The sequence below is a fragment of the Sus scrofa genome, chromosome 11 (assembly GCF_000003025.6).
Source record: "Sus scrofa isolate TJ Tabasco breed Duroc chromosome 11, Sscrofa11.1, whole genome shotgun sequence".
Taxonomy (NCBI): Eukaryota; Metazoa; Chordata; class Mammalia; order Artiodactyla; family Suidae; genus Sus; species Sus scrofa.
The window spans coordinates 43,799,200-43,821,947 of record NC_010453.5 but is presented as its reverse complement, the minus strand read 5'-3'; the positions used below and the strand labels follow the sequence as shown (position 1 = coordinate 43,821,947).

Sequence of the window (22,748 nt, the reverse complement as noted above, 5' to 3'; positions counted from 1 at the left end):
ATTTGGACAAGGTTTAGAACGGAGAAATTTACAGGGAGATACTTTTGTGGGCTCCTTAAAGTTAGGGTTGATATTAAATATCTGTTATACGCATGGTTGGAGTTCTCTGGTCCCATGCGGGGAGAATCTGGAATTTCAGGTCTAAGATATCTTTGCCTCAAAAGTGAATAATTGTAAATATGACAATGGAAGTAGTCAAGTTGGGGGAATCTTGGCTGCTTAAGATGACCATTGGCTGGATTTCCAGGCAGTAAGTCAAACCTTTATTAAAAATGAGTGAAAGAGAAAATCTCTTAAGTGTTCTTCCTACTCAGAGATGAAATAACTGAAGAATTATTTTCTTTTCTCAGAGTTTTGGTTACTTGTATGTATTAGAACACACATATTAAATGCACTTTAAAAATTCTGATAAATAACATCTTTTACTCCCTGGATGTTTAAAGAACCGTAAAGTCTAGATCAAGACTACATGGTTTCAAACCCAGCTCCTCTCCTTACTAGCCTAATTATCTTAGCAAGTTGATTAACTCATTTTTACCTCTATCTACTCGATTGTAAAATGAAGATAACAACAGCACCAATCTAACCATTATTGTGAGGATTAAATGAGTCAATGCGCGCAAAGTGCTTAGAACATCGCATACACGGAAGGCACTCAATATATGCTAGTTATTTTGACGATGATAATGATGAATGAGTTAATGGAATCTTTCCTAAGTAGCAGGACTTTTAAGTTAAAAACTTTTTATTATAGGAAACTTCAAATGTGCATAAAATTAGAATAGCATAATGAAACCCCTATATACCTACCCATCATTCAGCTTTAACAGCGATCATCTCAAGCCTAGTCTTGCTTCATAAATTTCCCATCCAACTCCTCTTCTCCTCCAGAGCATTCATTCTGAAGCCAATTCTAAACGTGTTTTATTTAATTCATTGACATGTCTTTATTTCCAGTGTGTCTCTGTTAAACATAAGGACTCTTTTCCATAAATAATAATCCCATTCTCATTATCACTCCTCAGATTCCTTAATATTTATTAACTATCCTGCCAGGTTTCATATTTCACAAATTTGTCAGAAGTCTCCATATGTTTGTGGACATTCATATCCTGGGGGTCAAAATGTTCTCCCCCCACCCCGTATTTCCTCTAAATGGACACTCTAACCTTTTATGGGAAAAAATTAAAATTTATACTCTTGGGTTTGAAGAAATTGGGGTGAATCCCTTTGGAGCTTGTTTTATCTGAAAATACCAGATTATTTTCAAAGATAGCTCACAATTTTTGTAACATAATGCTAATTTTAGTCTAAAGCTCCTGTGCAAATCAGAGTTTCAATTGCTTAATATTTTAGGGAATAGTTCTTGAGTTGTCTTAGCAGTAAGATTCGTTTTGGGCTTGGAGACTCATCAATGAAAGAGAATTGGTCAGAGTTGACAAGAGAGAACAGGGTATCAAGCCATGGCACACTAAGAGGGTACCTAGTGTTTCTCCTCATTTTCTCTTTACTTCTCAAGGAATGTCAATTTTGAAAAGGCCTTGAATTTATGTGACAACCTCTCTCCCCCACCCCCTTAAAATTCTCAAAGCACATTTCAGAAACTCATTTTTGGCAGATGAAAATTTAAGTAAATTGGCCAAGGTCACAGCACAATAAGGGCAGAGTTATCAAGGCAATGCAGTTTCCTGCTTTTTCCACCATCCATGAAATTAGAGTAACTCCACCCCTTAAAATGAAAGGGTCTACTTTTTTTTTTTCCTGCTGAAATTATAAACCATGCTTTGGAAATGTTTTTTACCATTAACTGAGAGTCTCAAAAGTGGTCCTTTAGGGCTCCAAAATGTTTGTGTGTGCAGTATTTCAACTACTATAGCTGCATATATTACAATTTGCTTTAAGAGGAAAGTACCTTTTTTGTTCGAGCTGAACCATCAGATTTTCTTTTCATACAGTATGACATGATGAAGAAACTATCTGTAGGAACAAAACTAGTTCACTTTCTATGGGCAAGCACAGACTGTAAAGTAGATTATTAAAGTACACACAAATAGAAAATTAGATCAGGAGTGATGTTTTACTGTGAGGTCTTCTTTGGGCCTTATAAAATGAGAAAGACCTAACCTTGTTCTATTTCTGAGTCCTGAGAAAATCCTCATAGCAGGCATATCACCTTTAATTAGGTTTCTGCTTTTGGGAAGCATTTTACCAGCCCCCTTTCATTTATTTTTAATGATGTTATCACTAACAGGCAAACAGTCCCTTAATAAAACAAAAACAGTTTCTATATAAAGCCTGGTGTACATGTCCTGAGTCAGTCATCTAAAAACAAATGTTATGATTGTTTCCGTTGTGCTCTTAGAAGCCTTAATGGCCCTACTGTGCAGATATGCAAAAAACATCAACCTAGGAAATATAACCATGTCCGTTATGCAGCTTTCAATAAATGCTTTCCCATATTCACTTGCAGTATCAGCAGTGAGGTTAAACCTACAGGGTCATGGAAGAGACAGAAGGGTCAATGAAATGGCCTTTTCAGCATAACCCACACCAGCTCTTTCATAAACACTCACAACTTATGCCTTTTAACAAACAAAAGGTAGTGAAAACCACCCAATATTTAAAAGTTGAATCAGTGTGTGTGTGTGTGTGTGTGTGTGTGTGTGTGTGTGTAAATGCTTGCTACCATTTTATTTTGCCACAAAATTCCAAGTTGTGGGAAGAAAAGGAAATCCATGCACGGACACTGAGTACTTCAGTTCCATCTTCTCATTTGCCAAAGATAGTGGTAAATTTGCTATCAAGGCCAACTTTGGAAATATTAATATATAGCTTGCTTTAGAATTTCCACCATGCATAGATTTTTGAAATGCATAATAGGAGAGAAATTAAAGGCTCCCTTTTGAGACTAATAGTAGAAAATAAGATTTCCCTTTAAAAAACACAAAGTTTCTTTAAAAATAAAAAAATAAAATTAAATAAATAAAAATACAAAGCTTCTTTAGGGCATTAGGATCCTTGTTTTCCTTGAACTGTTATCCCTGATGGTTTCCTCATACAACCCTTTCACTTCCCCCTGTTTACGTATTTCTCAAAATATAGTGCCCACATCTAATGCCCCTTGCCTTGAAAATTTACCTGTCTTCACTCTGCTCTCAGGTTGCCTCATTTAAGTATAATCTCTCTCTCTCTCTCTTTTTTTTTTTTTCTCTAAATAACCATGGGTGCCATTTGAGTCAATCTTTTGGAACATAACTTTATGGAAATTACAATTGCATGTATTTTTTTAATCTTCCTAGAGCTTCCTCCTAACGCAAGATAATGTCTATGAAATTGCCTTTGTAATCAATAGAGTGGTTTCCCAATAGAAAGTATTTTTTGTTCTGCTATCATGGATGTGGTGAAACCTCAGGGTAAATAGAGGCTCATCCTTCTCATTTCTGCATTTCTATGCTTCTCCACCTTTGCCTCATCTCATTTCATTCACATAGTCTTTAAACAGAATTAATAAGCTCTTACTGTTAGGGATCTGAAATATATGTTCTAATTCTTCCCTGAAGGAATGGTCCTTAACTTTTAGCAGCTTCTCAAAGGTAAACAACCCAGAAGTTAAGAACCACTGATAAACTACTGATGCTAACTGCATATGATCAGTACTTTAGGCATTAAATTAGGTGAACTGTGAATCTGATGTATTTTTAAACATATCTCCATCATCCTTCCAAACATTCAGGAGATCATTGTATGGTCTCCTTCATTTATTAAATCTTTTCCTTTAGTCACCCAGACCTGAAATTCAGAATTCTAATACTGGAAACTCTTAAATGTTTTTATGCTTCTCAGGGTATTTCCCCAGTATCTGTACTCTTATTTCCGTGTAAGTCAACCTACTCATGTTCTTTAGGACCTGCTGCCTGAAGAGAAATTGATACACTAGTTCATACTCTTTGGCCCTTTCTCAAGTTGACTCTATCATAGTTAATTTTAACAGTTCACTGAACTAACTCAGGGTTAGTTTGTATAAGGCAATTGTAATAATATATAGTAATAATTTTTTATCAACATAATATTTCATCATCACAAGCCTCATTAGAGAGAAGTAATATAGAAAGCACAGGCTCATGACTCATGGTTTAAGATCAGGATTCCCTCCATGGGGAATTGAAGTCAAGTTTCCAAAGGAATATTTGTAATAAATTTAGTTATATCTTAATTATTAATACTTTGTATTTATTACCATTTTATATTTCATAAAGCATTTTCATATACATAATCAAACTGGATTTAAACTTTTACCTTTGAGTTTGTAGTTATCTTTTTAATAAATAGATCAAATTAGTCTCCTAGACCATAAGAGATGGATTCTTTACTATTTGCTAATTTGGTAAGCCAGGAATTAAACTCATACCCTCTGAATCTAGCCAGGATTCTTTTCATTTTATTGTAAGTGTATCATGTTATGGTGACAATTGTATTTTTTTTAAATTGGAGTAATTTTAAATCCAGAATTTGAAATGGGGCTTAAAAATAGGGAAAAAAAAGCCTTATTTCATGATATCCCTGGATATTTTATAAGAATTGATATAGATTTGTGACCATTTTTCACTTAGAGTTATATTCTGGTATCAGAATTATTAGTTTCTATTGTCAAATTAAGTTGGGTACCTAGAGTAGGAATGACCCATGAATGAGGTTATGACTGAACTCAGTTTAAATGACTATTTTATATCTGGATGTCAGTTTCAAAAAAAAAATTTTTTTTTAATACCAGTCCTTATTTTTTTAGATTATTCATGCCTCTATTCCAATTGAATAACGTGGCTAATGAGTTTACAAAAACACCAATAAAGTTTACTTTGTCTACAGTCCTAATGGGAATTTATCAAAATGACCAAGAAAAATTAATGTCTATATAACTAATCATTTACTTCTCTATAGAAAGTACCATATTCTCTAGAATTTTTTCAACATTTTTTCACTTTACCAGTATAGAAATATAGCATTTTCATGCAAACTTTCAGATTTGTAGACATTAAATATGGAGATTTTTCCATTTTAATAATGCTGCTCTTTCAAAACACTCTGAATAAATGTGAATTTCTTGAAATGTATGGTTTTCTAAAAGTGAGTGAATTTTTTTTTTGTTTTGTAATTTATAAAGTCATACATAACAAACTTGAAAGAAAATATGTAATTCAAATCCAAAGGGATTAGTTATGAAAATACCAACTGAGTTAGATTTTATTAACAGGAAAGAAAACATTTTAAAAGTAGAGGCCCATTATTTTTTTAAGCAAATTGTCCTTAGGATATCCTGCTAAATTGCTATGTGTGATAAGACTAGAGAGAAAGAAGCCTGTCTTACAGAGGCATCACTCTTAGTGATAGTCATTTATTGATAAGTGACTTAAAATATGAGTAGAATCATAAGATGAAAGAATGAGAAGAATGAAATATCACTTTTTCATACCTTCCTGTGTTTGGACTTTCAAAAATATTTTCTTCCCTTTTTTACGTTCTCTTTATGTAGTCCATTATATTCTAGTTTATGTTAATTGATTATGCGTTGTTATAATTGTCATATTTTTACTATAATTATTAAAATGTTAATCAGTAGTTTTTCTAGTTAAAAGATAAAATCATTTGTTAGTTTCTAATATATACAGTTCTATTTTCCTTTTAGAAGATTTTTGAAGTAGCAATACTAATTGGACACTAAATTATTTTCATCATATATCCCAAGAAGGAGTATGTACTGTTTTAGTCATCTAGAGCTGTAGAAAAAACTGTACCAAAACTTAGTAGCTTAAATGATAAAAAATCTAAAATCTCACAGTTTCTGTGGATTAAGAATCTGGGTACCACTTAGCTGGTTTAAGATCTCATGACTTTGCTGCAGCCTCATCTAAAGGATCGACTGGGCAAGAGATATTGACTTTCAAGCCAATTCATGTGGTTTTTGGTAGCCCTCAGCCTCTTGTCCTGCACATGGCTGTCCCGTGGCATCACATATTTCCCCAGAGCAAGAAATGTAAGGAAAGGGAGAGAGAGAAGTGGAAAGTATAAACTTTTTATAACTGAACCTTGGAAGGGACATCCCATCACATTTGTTTCTTTATGCTTGTTAGGTCTAACTCAGACCAAGGGGAAGATTCTATACAGTATATGAATAACGGGAGGAAGAAATAATCAGAGGCCATCCTCTAGGCTACTACATATCTATCACATGCCCATAAAAATATTTTCCAAGCACTTGCCAAATAAATTAACATATTTATTATTAATCAAGTCTTTACAGACATCTCAAATAATGAAGTTAGAATATAGACTCTTGGTTGAACCTAATATTCCATGTGCATATTCTTTCTGATCTTATACTGTAGTTATGAAAATGAATGTCCTTGTATTTATAAAATATGCAGTGATGTCTTAAAGATTAAAGAGGGTTGATGGCCCAGACATATGTCCACATACACAGAGTAAGAGAGGGAGAGAAACGGTGAAAGAACTAAAGACCAAATGCGGCAAAATGTAAACAACTGTTGACTCTGAGGACAAAGTTAGTTTCCCAGAGCTTGTTTGACAAATTACTACAATCTTGTTGTCTTAAAACAATATAAATTTATTTTCTCATAGAAACTTAATCACACCTGTAAAAACCCTCTTTCCAAATAAGCTAGAATTACTAGGGACCATGGGTTGGGCTTGGACGTATATTTTGAGAGGGTACCGTTCAAACCACTAGAGGAGTATACAGGGCTTCTTTGTTCAACTCTTACAACTTTTCCATAAGCTTAAAATTGTTTAAAATCATATTAAAGAAAAAAATGAAGATTATATCGTTAAATGCCTTAATAATTCAAAGAGCAGAACATCTAACAAGCTAACTTACTCTTAAAGATAAAACTCTAAAAAGGTACAGATATCTCAACTTGGAAAAGGTGTTTTGTGAACTTATGCTTCATCATCATTGTTTGAAGTCAGTGGAGATGATGTGATGTCAGAACTCTCTTCCATGTTGTCTGTCCTCTCAAACTTTTGCTTTAATCTTCATAAGACATTTAGGATATTAAAGGTCACTTTTATTTCAAAAGGAATAACGATGTTCCGAATTTCACTGTCTTTGTAGGAAGACTGAGGCTTTCTATGATGTTAATTGCCACAAGATGACAACCTTTTCTCAGATAGTAGGTTATTAAAGCCCAAAGGAATATTTTGTTTTGTTTTGTTTTGTTTGATCTTTGATTAGTTTGTCTTTGTTTAAGAAAATACATATTGTTCTTAAGAAATACTCTTTTTCCACTTCTTTAGCAGTCATTGTGCCCTAAATTTGATTGTGTTAAAGTGGCTTTATGTAGTCTCTCCACTGTATAAAATGACAAATAAATGAATCTAATTGAGTAATTCTTTACTAAATGATAGTCTATTCATGCTTACTTGAGCTATGAGGACCAAAATAAGCAGTCCATTGAAGCAGCTACAGAAAAGAAAAAAAAAAAAAAAGAAAGAAAGAAAAGGAAAAAAAAAGGAAAACTCACACACAAACAACAATCAGCAATTTTAATTCTATACTGGAGGGAAAATGAAGTAGCTAATGGAATAATGGGAATAACCGTGAAAGACAAAGTGCTTTACTACCATAAGAATTAGCTACTTAACAACTGGGATTAGTCACTAGGGTCTAGAAGAGCCTCTTAAAAGTTTGCATATAGCATTTTTCAACATTATTTCTCCAGTGTATAGCATATTGGTTAAGTTATGTAAATATTGGTAATATTAAGTAAATATTAGGTAAATACGTACCTAAATGTATGTATCATGAGTATGTTAATACATTTATTCACAATAGCCAAATGAACTCAAGCATAAAAGTATTGATGTTAATCCAAATAGTCATGGGAATGATGAAACTTAGAATCAGATGTGTGTGTGTGTGTGTGTGTACATTGGATGCTTTTTGCTTGGACCGCCTTTAAGAATTGTGAAGTCACATACTTTAAAGCTGAAAGCAAACTCAGGTGGTCATCCTGTTCCATGCTTTTCTTCAAGAGACAAGCAATTATTATCCCCATGATCTATTAAGCCACATTTTCTTTAGCATGTGACAGTTAAGGTGAGGCTGATCAAAAAATATTGCTCTTTATCCTTAAACAATTTCACATGCACATAGATGTTTAACAAGCACCTTTTCAGAGCTATTATGAGAAAACACTAACAGCCTTGGTCTGGAGGGGTAATTTATGACAGCTCTTGTAAATGGTGTCCGAGATCACCTTGATCACATTAGCCATGCAGCAGTCTCATCCCCTGCACTGCAGTCTTTCTTTAACCCTGCTGACAAGTATGATTTTCTTTAAAATGAAAGAACACAAGGAGTTCTACTCAATCTGCTTACTCTGTTTCTTCTTCTGGTACCTGCTGCCTCCGACCATCTATCAGTAAGTTAACAGAAGAGGGAGTGGAAGGAGAAACTGCAGAGGAATGAGAATGCCTGTGAGAGGAGTGTAGTTAATAGAGAGCCTTGTGTCCATTCCTTACTCCCCAACCTTTCTTCCCTTTTGGTTCATTAACTGGAAATGTGGAAAGGTGAGGGAGATGAATTGAACGTGTCCTGACATTAGTTAGAGACAGCGAAGTGTGGCGACTTCCAGAATATTTCTGTCCCAGAGAGAGGTAATTGGAAAAGGTGTTTTGTGGTTGGGTCTTATAATGAAAAATAAAGAAATGATTCAGCAACAGTGGAATCAAATTATGAGCATAAAGGCAAGTGTGCTGAAGTTTCTAGCCACTTGCAAAATTGAGAGATATTATCAGGACTGTGCAAATATGTTGCTCTGATTAATTTTCCTGGGGTGAAATATGAAAATATTTATAAAATTGAGATTCTTGCTGTGAATAAAATTTTCTCTGTGATATCATAAACTAAAATAAGGCATGACAGGTATCTACCTATGTAAGAATGTTTAAATAATAAAGAAGTGGATAAGAAGCTTTCACAATGAGTGTAAAAAAAATCTGTATCTGAGTATTACTCAGTTGCTTACAATGTTGGGGAATGCTCAATAAACAAAGTAAAGATTAATTTACCTTAGAGAGTTTTAGATTTGATTTTCTAAATATTTATTTTGGAAGTTGTATTTTATTACCCTTTATACCCCTTTTTCAAGTATAAAAAACTCATTTTTCAATAAGAGCTGAGAGGTATTCAAGGTCAAAAGAATTAGATCTTAATTTTCATGATTTTAAATAATTCAATTATAAATTTAAAAGAGTATATTTGATTCTAGTTTTTCTTTTTAGTTTCAGAATTAAAGGCTTTAATGGTATATTTGTTTGTAGATTTCTTAAGAATATACTTGAACAAATCATTGATATGTAGGAAGGGTTAATTGAGAAAGAAACACTAATATACTAAACATTTCTCTTCTGTGAAGCTCTAGAAATATTCTATTGTCAATCCAAACAGAACAAACTAAAATGAGATAATTGGGAAGGTGCCCATAAAGTCAGCCTGAATATATTATCACAACTATATATGAGATAATATTTGTTTTAAAAAGATTCTATGGCACTGTAAACTCAGTCTCATTAGAGACTGCATTTAAAAGGCTTATAAAGTTACTCATTAATGTTATCTTGTTGTATCTCCACAGCTTTTTCATTAAAGAAAATTCAGCAGAAAGCATTTTCTCCTGATAGCAGGAACCAATTTGCAATAAATGTTCTGGAAACCACTAGGGAAGCCATTACTGAGGTCTAATAAAAACAGACAAGCGTAACTTGTTCTATATTTTTGTTTCAATCACATACAGATGAGACCCCGCTTTCCACACCAACTGCAAGAGACAGCCTTGACAAACTTTCTCTAACTGGGCATGGACAACCACTACCTCCTGGATTCCCATCTCCTTTTCTCTTTCCTGATGGATTGTCTTCCATAGAGACCCTTCTGACTAACATACAGGTAGGACTTTTTCACAACGGGAAGAAAGGCACATGGACATCTCAGTGGTTGCTTTTTTCCCTAATTCCTACTCTTGCAGCTTAATCCTTTCTTGAGATGGATGGAACCATGGTATTGAACTTTTTCTAGGTCTTTAAGATTTTAAACTTACTACACTGAACAAATTGATTTAGAAACACTCAAAACTGTATATTATACATTAATAAAAACTTATATGAAAGTGACCTAGGCATTTAAGAAATTATTGTGCCTTAAGGTTCTCCTGATTGCCGATTATTGGGAAGACATGAACTGTTTAAGTTTGTCAGATGTACTAAATGACAGTATCCTAGTTCTAATAAATATTTGGTTATTTTTAAACTGCGGGCCTTGCAGTGAGGAAATGGTATGTTTAGTCATTTACATATGTCTAATATAAAAGAATCCTAAAAATCCTTTCTTTCATAAATAAGTCTATTTCAGTTAATAGGGTTTCTCCAAAGAATAGACTTCAAAAAGCCATACAAAATTTTCCACAGATTTCCTATGTAGTCTTCAGGATGTATATTTTATGCACAGTACATTATGAATCAAAAATACTTACAGTTAACAATAACATAGAGCATGGAGCCAAAATAATAAGAGTGTTTGGGATAAAAGAAGGCATAATTTTCTTGCCCACACATGAAGTGGTCATGTGGACTCCAGATGGAGATTTTTGCTGTCTACTTTTCCACACTGGGAGTAACTAGTAGCAAGAATATGCTTGCAGATTCTGTGCTGGTCATTTTTTTAATCTTTATTCTAGCACTCCATCCTTAGTGATATTTTTCTGTACACATTTCCTACTATATTAAACTTTCTCCCAGCAGACATATAATTAATTTTATTTATCTCTCCAAGGACATAACAGAAGGCCTTTAATGTAACAGATCTTCTTCTCTATTAATAGGCATTTTTAATACTAATGTAATTAGACTTACTAGAACTGTATTCAACATTAAGGTTTTGCATCTCAGTGATTGAAATAAATTATCAATCTAGCCTAAACTTATTCAAGGCCAAATAATTAATTTTATTTTAAAATAAGCATAAAACTTCTTACCCTAAATTTGGTCCATCGTATTGTTTTATGAGGTAGAGTTTTAAATGAATTTCTCTTTTGTTAAAGTAAATGCTTTCAGAAACTTGCTCTTAATATTTCTGAATTCACTCTGAGAAACAAGAGAACATGAAGCCAAGAAAAAGCTAAGTGTTGCCTTAAATTTCTCAATCTACTTTTCTGTATCTTCACTAACTACAACCTCTTTAACCAGGAAAAGGGTAATATAATTTCAATATCAGCAGAGAAATGTTTCTGTGTAAACACTCATCAGTGTAAACCAGCTTGCTCATCTGAAGAGTGGGTTTACATAGGGACTTTTGCATTATGTGTGAACACTGAATCTCTAAGTCAAATTCTATCAGTTTTTGAATGTCTATCCACTGAACCCTAGGGCAGCAATACCCAGAAATGTTACCTACATCACCTCAAATTATAATTTTTCTTTTAAAGAGAAAGAGAAAAAAGAAAATTCCAGTTTTAAAATGTAGAGAGTTTAGAAAAAAAAACAATTTTTTTTTCTTTTTAGGGCCACACCTGCAGCATATGAGAGTTGCTAGACTGGGGGTCGTATTGGAGCTACAGCTTCTGGCCTATGCCACTGCCACAGCAACACAGATTCTGAGCTGCATCTGCAGCCTACACCACAGCTGCTCATGGCAACGCCAGATACTCCATCCACTGAGAGACGCCACATCCTCATGGATACTAGTCAAATTCGTTTTTGCTGCGCCACAGCGGGAACTCCCCCAAAATAATTTATTTTATTGAAAATATTCCTAGATTTAATATACTCTCTAATCTTCCAACCAGCTTTGAGTATATATTTTAAGAAGAATTGATAACAAGGAACAGTCAAAGCAAACTAAATTATTTATTTCTAGTCCCATATTATAGGAATCTGGGTCTGATAAAGTTAGAATACCTACAATAAGAATACTTAATTAAAAATAAATTATGTCACTTAAGTCTCAGATATATATAAAGTGTGTATATAGATGTATATATTACATATTTATATGTGTGGATTTAATGCATATATACATGTGTATGTTACACATGTGGACATAAGTTAAAATAAAGATTAAAAACCTTACTGCGTTCCATCTAGAGTAATAGAAATACACAAATACACAAATACACAATATATATATACCTGTATACATATACACACACTAATATACACTGGATTTATGTTCATTAATGGTTTCACATGATTTTGCAAAATGTCACAAATCCTGGCTCTTTTATTTATTGCCACATATAAAGTATAGTAATATCCTAGGAATGGTATAGAATGTTTAAAAAGTCATGACCCTGGCTTATTGGGCATACAGTATAAATGTGTTTGCTGTCCAAATTCTAATTTGGGTAATTACATTCTGTCTACCTTAATTTCCTCTGCAATTTCAATTATGTGTAATGGGGTTCTCAGCTTTCTATTTAAAATGATAATATACTTTTTGGTGTGGTAAATTTAAAGCTCCATATTTCCTTTGGAGATATTTTATCACAATGACAATGAAAAAGAATTAAGTTGAAAATATTTATATTTTTTAATCACAAAATTTCATTTTGAAATTAAAGGTGTAATGTATATATTTGCTATTTTAATTAAACCCAAGACATTGGATTATGTTTAAATTTAATGCACATAAACATTATTTTTCTTAGAATTAATGACCAAAAAACCCTTCATATTAATGTTTAAGGAGTAACTGTTCTAACATTCAATAATTTAATTTCATGATACTCTATAATTTGATAATTTTCAATTTTAAAATTTACAATGATTACTGAAGATTACTAGAGATGTCCCTTCCATGACACATTATCAAAATTGAATTTTCATAATTGTTATTTCTTTGTGCTTTAAAGAGGACCTGTAGAAAAATACTGTATACTTGTATTTTTAAATGTGAAATGTTATATGTAGTATAGAAAAATATGTATTTTAAAAATAGTATAGAAAATACATTTCATATAGAAAAAATATACACATATTATATATCTTTAGGCATCAGATTTTTGTTGCCTCCTAGAACTATATTATTCTTTCTTAAAATTTGAGTGTTTTAGAAATTAAAGGTAATAATAGATAAAGATATCTACAGTGGAAGACAGTAATTTCACTTTAGTGAGAGATACAGATTCATTTTAGTTTTTGCTTTCGAGGATTTTTTTAAAAATTTATTTTATATGGAATTTTATTTGCAATGTACACTGTCTTTTATGCGGCTGGAGAATTCCGTGTGAGATTTTAGGTGAAGTAGCTAGAATTTTAGTGTCAATTTACTGGATGTTATACCTTTGATCATTGGCTACCATTTGAATACATTTAAAAAGAGAATTTTACCCACTATTCTCAATTTGAGCTTTCTTGTTATAAATCATCATTGGGGTCGATTTGGGAACAAATAATTTGCATTGCTTATCTTATTGCAAGATTATTTGGACTGACTTCCACATATTAAAATAAGAATAGGTAAATAAGTAACAAGTCAAAAAGTAAAATAAGGGAGAGAGTACTAAGTTTAGTTAGGGGTTAATTTAGCACTAAAGATAAATACCGTAAGGGGGAATGTGATAGGAGTTTGGTTCACTGTGGTTTATCAATATGGTGGTATTAAACAAAGAACATCTAAAAGGTAGGTTAAAGCGACAATGAATGGCAGTCCTAGATTGGTTCACTATGTCCTAATAAATAAACTTAAACCAATTGTGACATTTATGAATTATTCTTTACTTCAATATTTAAGGTAAGACAATGAGAGTTAATTCGATCAAAATATGTCAATCTTTACATCTCAATGTCATGGGTAGTAATGATGTATTTTATACATTTTCAAACAAAATCACTTTTATTTGCATTATTAATACTATTTTTAATTAGAACAGAGACCAAAGAATTAGAAGGAAACTTCAAAAAGATAAACAGCAAAATAAGACATTGGCTTCAAAATATGGCTAGACTAAGATGAGATATATTGGTCTTACATTATATCTTTTTATCTTTAATTGTAACAATATATTAATGTCTTCTCCCCTTGTTCCCATTGCCGATTTGTGAAGAGATCATTTAAAAAATAATGGTAAAATATAGCCAATAATTTAAACCCAATTTACTATAATAAAGAGAATAGCATTAATCTCTTAAAATGTGGACTGTATATTATATTTACTAATTTATATTATGTACAACAGCAATACTAATAAAATTAATTATAAAAATTAATATTTATGGAACAATCTTAATGTGTTATTATACTGGAAAAATACACCTGTGTATCCTGTCTTCTTTTACTACAACTTCTAACATTTTTGATCATCAAATGTCAGGGTTTTTTTTGTCTTTTTAAGGCTGTACCCGTGGCATATGGAGGTTCCCAGGCTAGGGGTCTAATCAGCTAGACCACAGCCACAGCAACGCTGGATCCGAGCTGCGTCTGTGAGCCACACCACAGCTCACGGCAACGCCAGATCCTTAACCCACCGAGCAAGGCCAAAGATTGAACCCGCAACCTCATGGTTCCTAGTCGGATTCGTTAACCACTGTGCCACCAAGGGAACTCCAAATGTCTGGTATTTTTTATCACACCAAGTAATTCTGCAACACTAGCTGGGTGCCTACTTTTTAACTCTGTCTGGCACTATCTACCTGAAGATGGCAGCAGATCTCCCAGGTTAAAAGTTCAGTCCCACAAGACTGCACCTTGTCCCTACTTCCATGGCCAGTTTTAAGTCCAGGTTATAACTTGTGCTTGTGGCCAACTACTACAGATCGGAGAGTTCTACCACCTCTCTACAGGTTCAATTAACTTGCTAGAGAAGCTCATCAAACTCAGGAGAACATTTTACTTACTAGGTACTCAGTTTATTATAAAGAATATAACTAAGGAACAGCCAGATAGAAGAGATGCATAGGGCCAGGTATGTGGAATGGGGCATAGAGCTTCCTTCACCCACCCAGTATCTATACATGTTGATCAATCCAGAAGCTCTCTGAACCTCAACCATCCTTTAGTGCCTTTCCGAAAGTCACCTCACTAACAGAAACTCAGATATAGTTGCAAGAGACTTATTATGAATAACAAAAGACCAAATCCATATATATATAGATACAGATAAATAGATCGATCGATCTATCTATCTATATATATATATGTACCACCTCTGAAAAAAGATACAAATAATTGAATTAACGCAGTATATCATAGATTACTTCAGAAAAATAAAATTTTGTGTATTATGAAAATCACTATGCCTGACATAAAGAAAAGAAATTTGAAGTTACACAACCACTGTCTTTAATAACTGCTATGCTGTAGAGTAAGCTTAGCATGCATTTCTTTTGAATTGTCCTTGTCCAACTTCAACATCATGAGAACTGGCCTCCCCTTGGAAACAAATTCATGTTTTAAGCCTTGTATCTTTTACTGTAAATCACATTATTAGCTTAGAATTGTACTTGATATTGATATCCATATGAGACCTAGCATTTAGTGTGACCTTTTGCATATGATCTAACTGGAAAATTTACAGAAGTTGCACAAATTTGAAAGTACTATTATCATTGATGGTTAAAACGGTGTCCCAGTGATTTGTAGATCTTGTGAACACTACTTGCTATTGCTTTTCTCAGCCCCCCTGCATTGAAATTTAATCGGTTTTCTGTATTTTTTGCAGCAGAGCTGTCACAGGCAATAACATATTTTTGCATATGCATCAGTTTGGCTCTAGTGCCGATTTTTGTTCACACTGGACTCCTACTGATGGGCACTGATTTAAAATCTAGAAATGAAACTTAATTTTATACAGTTTATAAGTATTCCCTAGAGGATAGTGGATCCTAAAAGCTAATATTTTTCAGACATAATCAGCAGGAATATGTAATGCATTACCATTAGCAGCATTAGCAGCAACTGCAACAAAAGGAAAGAGTAAATAAACATAAATGCTTTTAGCAACTTTATACTTTACAACAAATATTAATATAAAATTAGAGCTGCAGCTTAACATTATTCAGCATGTTTATTCATAATGATTGTTTCATATTTAAAGAACACCAAAATATTGTGTTTTGTCAGCCAAGGACAATAATAGTTTAATAGTAATTTATTTTAAACAGCTACTGATAATACAACCAATCAACACATTAAATGGTGCCAACATTGGCATCTTGCTAAATAATCTCTAGACATTGCACTGAGAGTACATCTTTCAAAGATAAGTCAACAAGAGCAATCAGAGCAGAAAATTAGAATTTGGTATCTTAGAATTAAAATACAGCTAAACTAAAGTTTTAATTGGGGTGATCTAAAAGGGCACTTGATGTAATGATCTCTTTCATTTGTTACTAATTGTTTGTTCCTGATGAAGAAGAAACATATACAAGAATGTTGCAGAATTGAGTTAAGATGGCAGTTTCCTTAGCAGCTAGCTATGTTTTATTGTGAAAAACAAAAGACTAGGGCTGGGTGAACTGACACATAGAAATTCTCCAGCCTGTTTTATTTCTTAGGAATTAATCCAAAAAGTTTAGGGTCAGGTATAACAAATCTAAAATAATTTATATGTACTTGAAAAAGAGAATAAAAATGACTTGTGACAATGCTACACAGATAGAATTAAAGGTATATTCCTATTGTACTAGCAAGTCAAGCTGGTGTTGAAATTCCTGAGTCGAATGGCCTCTCTCTAGCAAGGGGTCGCATTCTAGAGTTTATCTACAAATGATACTAACTTTCATTTCATTTCTAATTTCAGTTGAAAAATTCAGTGGTGGTTGTTCATAAACCAAGGCAAACTGTCTTCAAAATACCATTTTGTTTTGCTGAGATGATAAGGATAGAAATTTTAGCTCCAATATTTACTAATAATTTTTTTGGTAATTTTCTAAAGCATCTTAGGAGAGAACATATGCAGAATATTTTACATAGTCTCATAATCTCATTTTCAAAAACTGCAAAATACTACTAAATTTTTAAAATAGCATACAGTAAGTCAAATTATGTGTATGTGTATATCTGTGATTTTATAATCAATTGTATAAATATACTTTGCTTTTACTGTACATTCTTGAATACTGTCAAATTGTCCCTTAAACACTATCCTCTATTTATAGCCTTTTTGAACAACTTCTTAAAAATAACACACTGTGGGAACTATACTCAATATCTTGTAGATGGAATAGAATATAAAAAAAGAACATACACCTCCTCATGTGTCATTGAACCATGTTGCTGTACATATGAAACTAACACAATATTTTAAATAAGCCAATTTCAATAAAAATAGCACTTTTAAGCTGCTAAATTTCAGATCCATTATAAATTATATAATCTCAAGAGAAATATACCCAGCATTATCATATCTATCCATGAAATTTGTAAAATCTACTCTGATAGGCACTCTCTGGGTTTTGGTGATAGAGTGCCCAATGAGAGAAAATGCCCCTGCCTCAGAGAGCTCACATATAAGTGGAGAAGATGCAACAAAAAGCAGTAAACAGATAAATATGAGACTGTATTGCATCATAAATGCTATGAAGAATTTTAAGGAAAGAATAAGAAGGTGAGATTGCAGGGCCATTTCAGACAGAGTGGTAAGAGGAGGCCGTTTTTGAATGGTGACTGAACAAAGGTGAAATGAATGTCTGGAATAGCCATGCAAAACTCTCAGGAGGAAAATCATTCAGGAGGGATACAGAAAGTAAAATCCCTGATGCAGTGATAATTTTATTCCTTGAGAAACAAAAGACCATTGATGTCATGTATAATCTTAGTAGGGAGTGATAGAGAAGGAGCCTTGAGAGATAAGTGGATACTTCCAGTGTCATGTGGGGTTACATAAACCATGTCAAGATAATTCCATGTGGGAGAATTCCAGTCTAATGTCCCTTTCGAGTATTTATTGTTTAGACATGCTTATGTGCTGCCCTCATATAGTTTTAAATTAAATCTGGATATTCCAATTAGAAGAATTGACCCTGCATGCCAAAAATATTGATCTTCCAAAACAAGTTTGGTTAAAGTTAGAAATTTTTTGCTTTAGTTCTAGTATTTGTCCTAGTGAGTACAGAATGACTATACAACAGGAATGAAAGAATTTGATAGTGGGTTGTTCTCTTTTAAAATACTTGAAAATAACGAATGAAATGTGCTTTGTACAGAAATATTTCAATTCTGAATACCTTCTTTGTACAGGGGCTCCTGAAAGTTGCCATAGATAATGCCAGAGCTCAAGAAAAACAGGTTCAACTTGAAAAAACAGAACTGAAGATGGATTTTTTAAGGGAAAGAGAACTAAGGGAAACACTTGAGAAGCAGTTGGCGATGGAACAAAAGAATAGAGGTATTTTCAAACTTCCAAATAAGCTTAATACTTTATGTCAAGTATTCAACTTAACAATACTATGATTGGTGATTTACTATGGGACTGTACCTTTTTTTGTTTATACTTGTAGCTAAAGTTTAGAGGAGGATTTGAATCCTGGGTTTATTGTATCTCTTAATCTCCAATGTACATGGTTTCTTTTCTGTTCGTACCTCAGGGACTTGAAATATATCCAATATATTATTAATCACATACTTTTTATTGCTTATGGTGTTTAATGCATTCATAATTTTAAGATAAGAAGGAGCTCTGATAAGATGACAGCCATGAAGAAAATTTTTGTATTCATTCACAATTGCCCTTTGAAAAACTTGAGTTAAAGTCATAAAGCTAAAATAGAAAATACTGATTATTCAAGCGAAGCAGATTTAGTGAGATATTTATCAACTGAAATGGAAGGCTGATGAATATCTGAACAAATGACCAAAGTTGAGTGTTTGTATAATTTTCTTTCTGAATGCCTCATTTTCATCCAACAAGGTCAAGTACACATCAGAGTAGAAACTGATAGGAATTTTTAGTGAGTAAAATAATGATATTATCAATCTACGAATTGCTTCTTTTTACACACTTTACAGTGCATGTATAGAAAAATTTGAAGGTCATTCATATTTTTAATGTTTATTTTATGTATGAGATTGAAGAGTATTTTCTTTACAACCAACTTCCTCTTCGTCTCAACTCAAAGATTCTTCTCAGGATTCTAGAAGGGGGAGCTCTGTTTCTCTCATTGAATAAGTATGAGATATAAACACTCCACATTTTCTCATTTTATATGTTTGACATGGTCATTTAAAAAAAAGTTTCTGTTTTGCTCTCAAAACTGGAAGGAGTTAGGTTTTTCATTACTTACTATGAAGCAAAAGCTAGTGGGTACCTGGGAAGAGGCTGGTTTGGGAAGCTTTCACTCCAGGTATGTAGCACACTTGTAAATTATGTGATTTCGCATAGATTTAGGTACTGGAGTAATCAAAACAAGATGGACAGTGAAAAAGGGAATAATGAGTATGGTCAAAGAGTTCATTCTGTGGTGCTGTTTTCCATGAGATAGCCCTGTCTTGATTTTATTCTCATCTAGAGAAGTCTTTTTTTTCCCACAAGACTTATTATTATTATTATTATTATTATTATTATTATTATTATTATTATTATTTTGTCTTTTTAGGGCTATACCCATGGCATATGGAGGTTCCCAGGAGGCTAGGGGTCAAATGTAGCTGTAGCTACTGGCATACACCACATCTATAGCAACAATAGATCTGAGCTGCCTCTGATACCTACACCACAGCTCATGGCAATGCCGGATCCTTAACACACTGAGTGAGGCTGGGGATTGAACCTGCATCCTCATGGATACTAGTCAGATTCGTTTCCACTGAGCCTTGACGGGAACTCCTTTTTCCATAAAACTTAAAAGCAGACACTTGAATTTCTAACATAACCTTTTGGTTACTCAAGAGATTCTCAGAATTTTGTTGGTTTCCATCTATTGAAGGATTTTTATTCTTTTAGTCACTAGAGGTAGAGGGCAATACATTTTACAGGTCACATCATGAACCTCACATTTTAATTAATTGTTAACAATAAATTATAGGTAATAACAATCAATAATTATCTATTATGAAAGTGTCTGTCGAAGCAGTGTATTACCCCGAAGAGAGAACATGGTGATCCCATTTGGTTCAATCTCATTGAAGGAACCATGAGCAGTCAATGGCAAGGCCCTGGGTATTGAACTTTTAGTGCTGTAGGAGTGAACAATCCAAATAAATAATTCAGAAATCACTGTTTCTTTTCAAAAAGACTGATATGCAACTGTCTTTGGAAAGGGAAATTATAGGCAAGTAATTTTGCTAAGTATATTATTTTCACACTTAAATAAAGAAAATTAGCATTTATTTGAAACCAGGTTTTGTTTATCTACTAAATGTAAATTTTGATTAAAAAAATAGTTTCTGTTACTATCTAATACCAGCAACAGTAAACTCAACAAGTTAATTGTTTGCCATCTTAACAATGTTAATAATTATAAAAACAGGATTTTGGGAAATTAGAAATTGAAACTAAAATTCTTACATGAACCATTATTACCTGATTTTATATTTTAGCTAAATGCTGTGCTACATAAAAATGTTTTTCTTTTATCTGTAGTAAGAAATTTAGCAGTAAATTTGGAATGATTACTTCTTCTGACTAATGTTACCAGGAGGTTTTTCTCACACTGATTCTGTTACATTCACACTTACAATATTTATCAACTATTCAAAAAGAAATTATCTCAAAGAAAATATTTGTATGCTTTCCATATGCTGATTGTTTACTTTATAGTGTAAAAGTTAAAACAGTGATTAATTATTTTATGTATGAGAGTACAATTAACATATATTTCATGAAGGACATTTGTTGTTATTTATTGATACATATTGTATACAAACATTTAAATTCCCAGTAGGAGAAAATTGCATCACAATTAACTTTTTGTATCATAATCTACTTTTTTTATATAAGTAGGAGTGAGGTTTTATACTCCATTAGATTTCTGCAGAGTAAAAGTATAACTTTCTTAATATAGGTTATAGTGCCTATACATTTGCTATGAAGAAATTATTAACATCTCTAAGCAAATCACAATAGCTTTATCCAAAAAATTCTGCTTATATATGTTAACAATAATTAAGAGTATTTAGCTCCTCATATGCATTAAATTTATTTCATTTTCTAAAATTTCAAGAAATAATTATTAAAAAATTTGCTGTTGTCACATTTTTGTAAAGCATTTTGTGAAGCATGTTTGTAAAAGGGGAAACGTATTACCCAAAACTGATGCTTCATAAAGAGATAGGAATCATGCTTGTAAAAGTTTACACTATTCAAAACTGCTTTGCATTAATCTGATTTAAGGGCAGAAACTAAGCCAAGAAATTTAATCAGGCTTTCTTTAATGGTGAATATAAATATTTATTAAAATTAGTTTTTCATTAAATGTGTCTCTATGTATGACAATTAAAGGCATTCTTGTAGTAGTTCAAGGCTAAATAACCATTGGCCTCCTTGAACATTTCACTGAGATTTATTTTAGGCAAAAGTGAGTTTGTCGTTTTGATTTTTTTAGACTTCTGCATATATGTGTGCAGTCCAGCGGGGCAGGGGGGGGAGATTATTGGGAGAAAAATAGATCATTTGTAGAAATTTGAACATTGCAAAAATTTTTAAAAATAATAATGTACAAACACTCTTTTCTAGCCATAGTTCAAAAAAGGCTAAAGAAGGAGAAGAAGGCAAAGAGAAAATTGCAGGAAGCACTTGAATTTGAGACAAAACGGCGTGAGCAAGCTGAACAAACACTAAAACAGGCAGCTTCAACAGATAGTCTCAGGGTCTTAAATGGTAAGAGGGGGCATCTTTATGCATGGTTAAGTAATTTTCATTTTGAATACTCAAAAGACACATTTTTGTGTTTGTGGTTTTGAATATTTCTATAGCTTGTGGTTCATTAAACTCTGCTTGTAGTTGAAAGCCCGGTAGGAAGAATAGTCACATGTGTTGGATGAAATGCTTTATTTCATAGGTGCTTCCACAGTTTTATTTCTGTATCTGAGCCCTGACATTGCTTTTCTATTTAACCAAATCTGTCTGTATCAAAACATAATAAAATATTAATCTGAGAACTTCCCAAACCCCATCCCATTTTCATGAACAATTTTGCATTATTTATCCATTCAAATCTTTTGATAATTCTCATGGTTATCATCTTTGTTCAACCTTTAAAAGATGACAAAGATTGATGTAATTTTAATTCAGCACCAAAGTAACAGGTTGCTTTAAAAAAACAAAAAAAAAGAAAGAAAAAAAGGACAATAGGAATCAAACGAAATGTGTGTCACTCTTACCTTTCTGTGCTTTTAGACTCTCTGACCCCAGAGATAGAAGCTGACCGCAGTGGCGGCAGAACAGATGCTGAAAGGACAATACAAGGTAGGAATTTGCAAAAGGCTATAAATCTAGATCTTGCTCTATGAGTTTTTCCTCTGCTTTAGCCTGCTATTCAAGCATGTAGCCTACCATCTGGGCCACATCAAAACAAGTTCAAACAAGGTCAAGTTCATCTTGCTTGTTTATATGAGTGAATTCATTTTGTGCTGATAGATTTTCTTTAAATTAACAGGTCATTTCTGTTTATACAATGCAATTAAAAAGGAATAATTAAATTTTAAACAATGTATGATTTAATCTTGGACACAGTAAATGTGTTTTATTGAATGCTTGAATCTTGATCTAATATGCAAGGGGTTTATAAGTTCTATTCTA

General features: G+C 32.7%; 1 protein-coding gene across 1 annotated transcript in view; it reads left to right on the top strand.

Annotated features, from left to right (window-relative positions):
* DACH1 (dachshund family transcription factor 1) overlaps positions 1-22,748 on the top strand; it is a 422,381-nt gene that overhangs the window by 365,819 nt on the left and 33,814 nt on the right. Inside the window, exons 7-10 of the mRNA XM_001924267.6 lie at positions 9,813-9,964; positions 18,251-18,398; positions 21,684-21,827; positions 22,347-22,415. Coding sequence (XP_001924302.4) covers positions 9,813-9,964; positions 18,251-18,398; positions 21,684-21,827; positions 22,347-22,415 — 513 coding nt within the window. The remainder of the gene's footprint in view (positions 1-9,812; positions 9,965-18,250; positions 18,399-21,683; positions 21,828-22,346; positions 22,416-22,748) is intronic.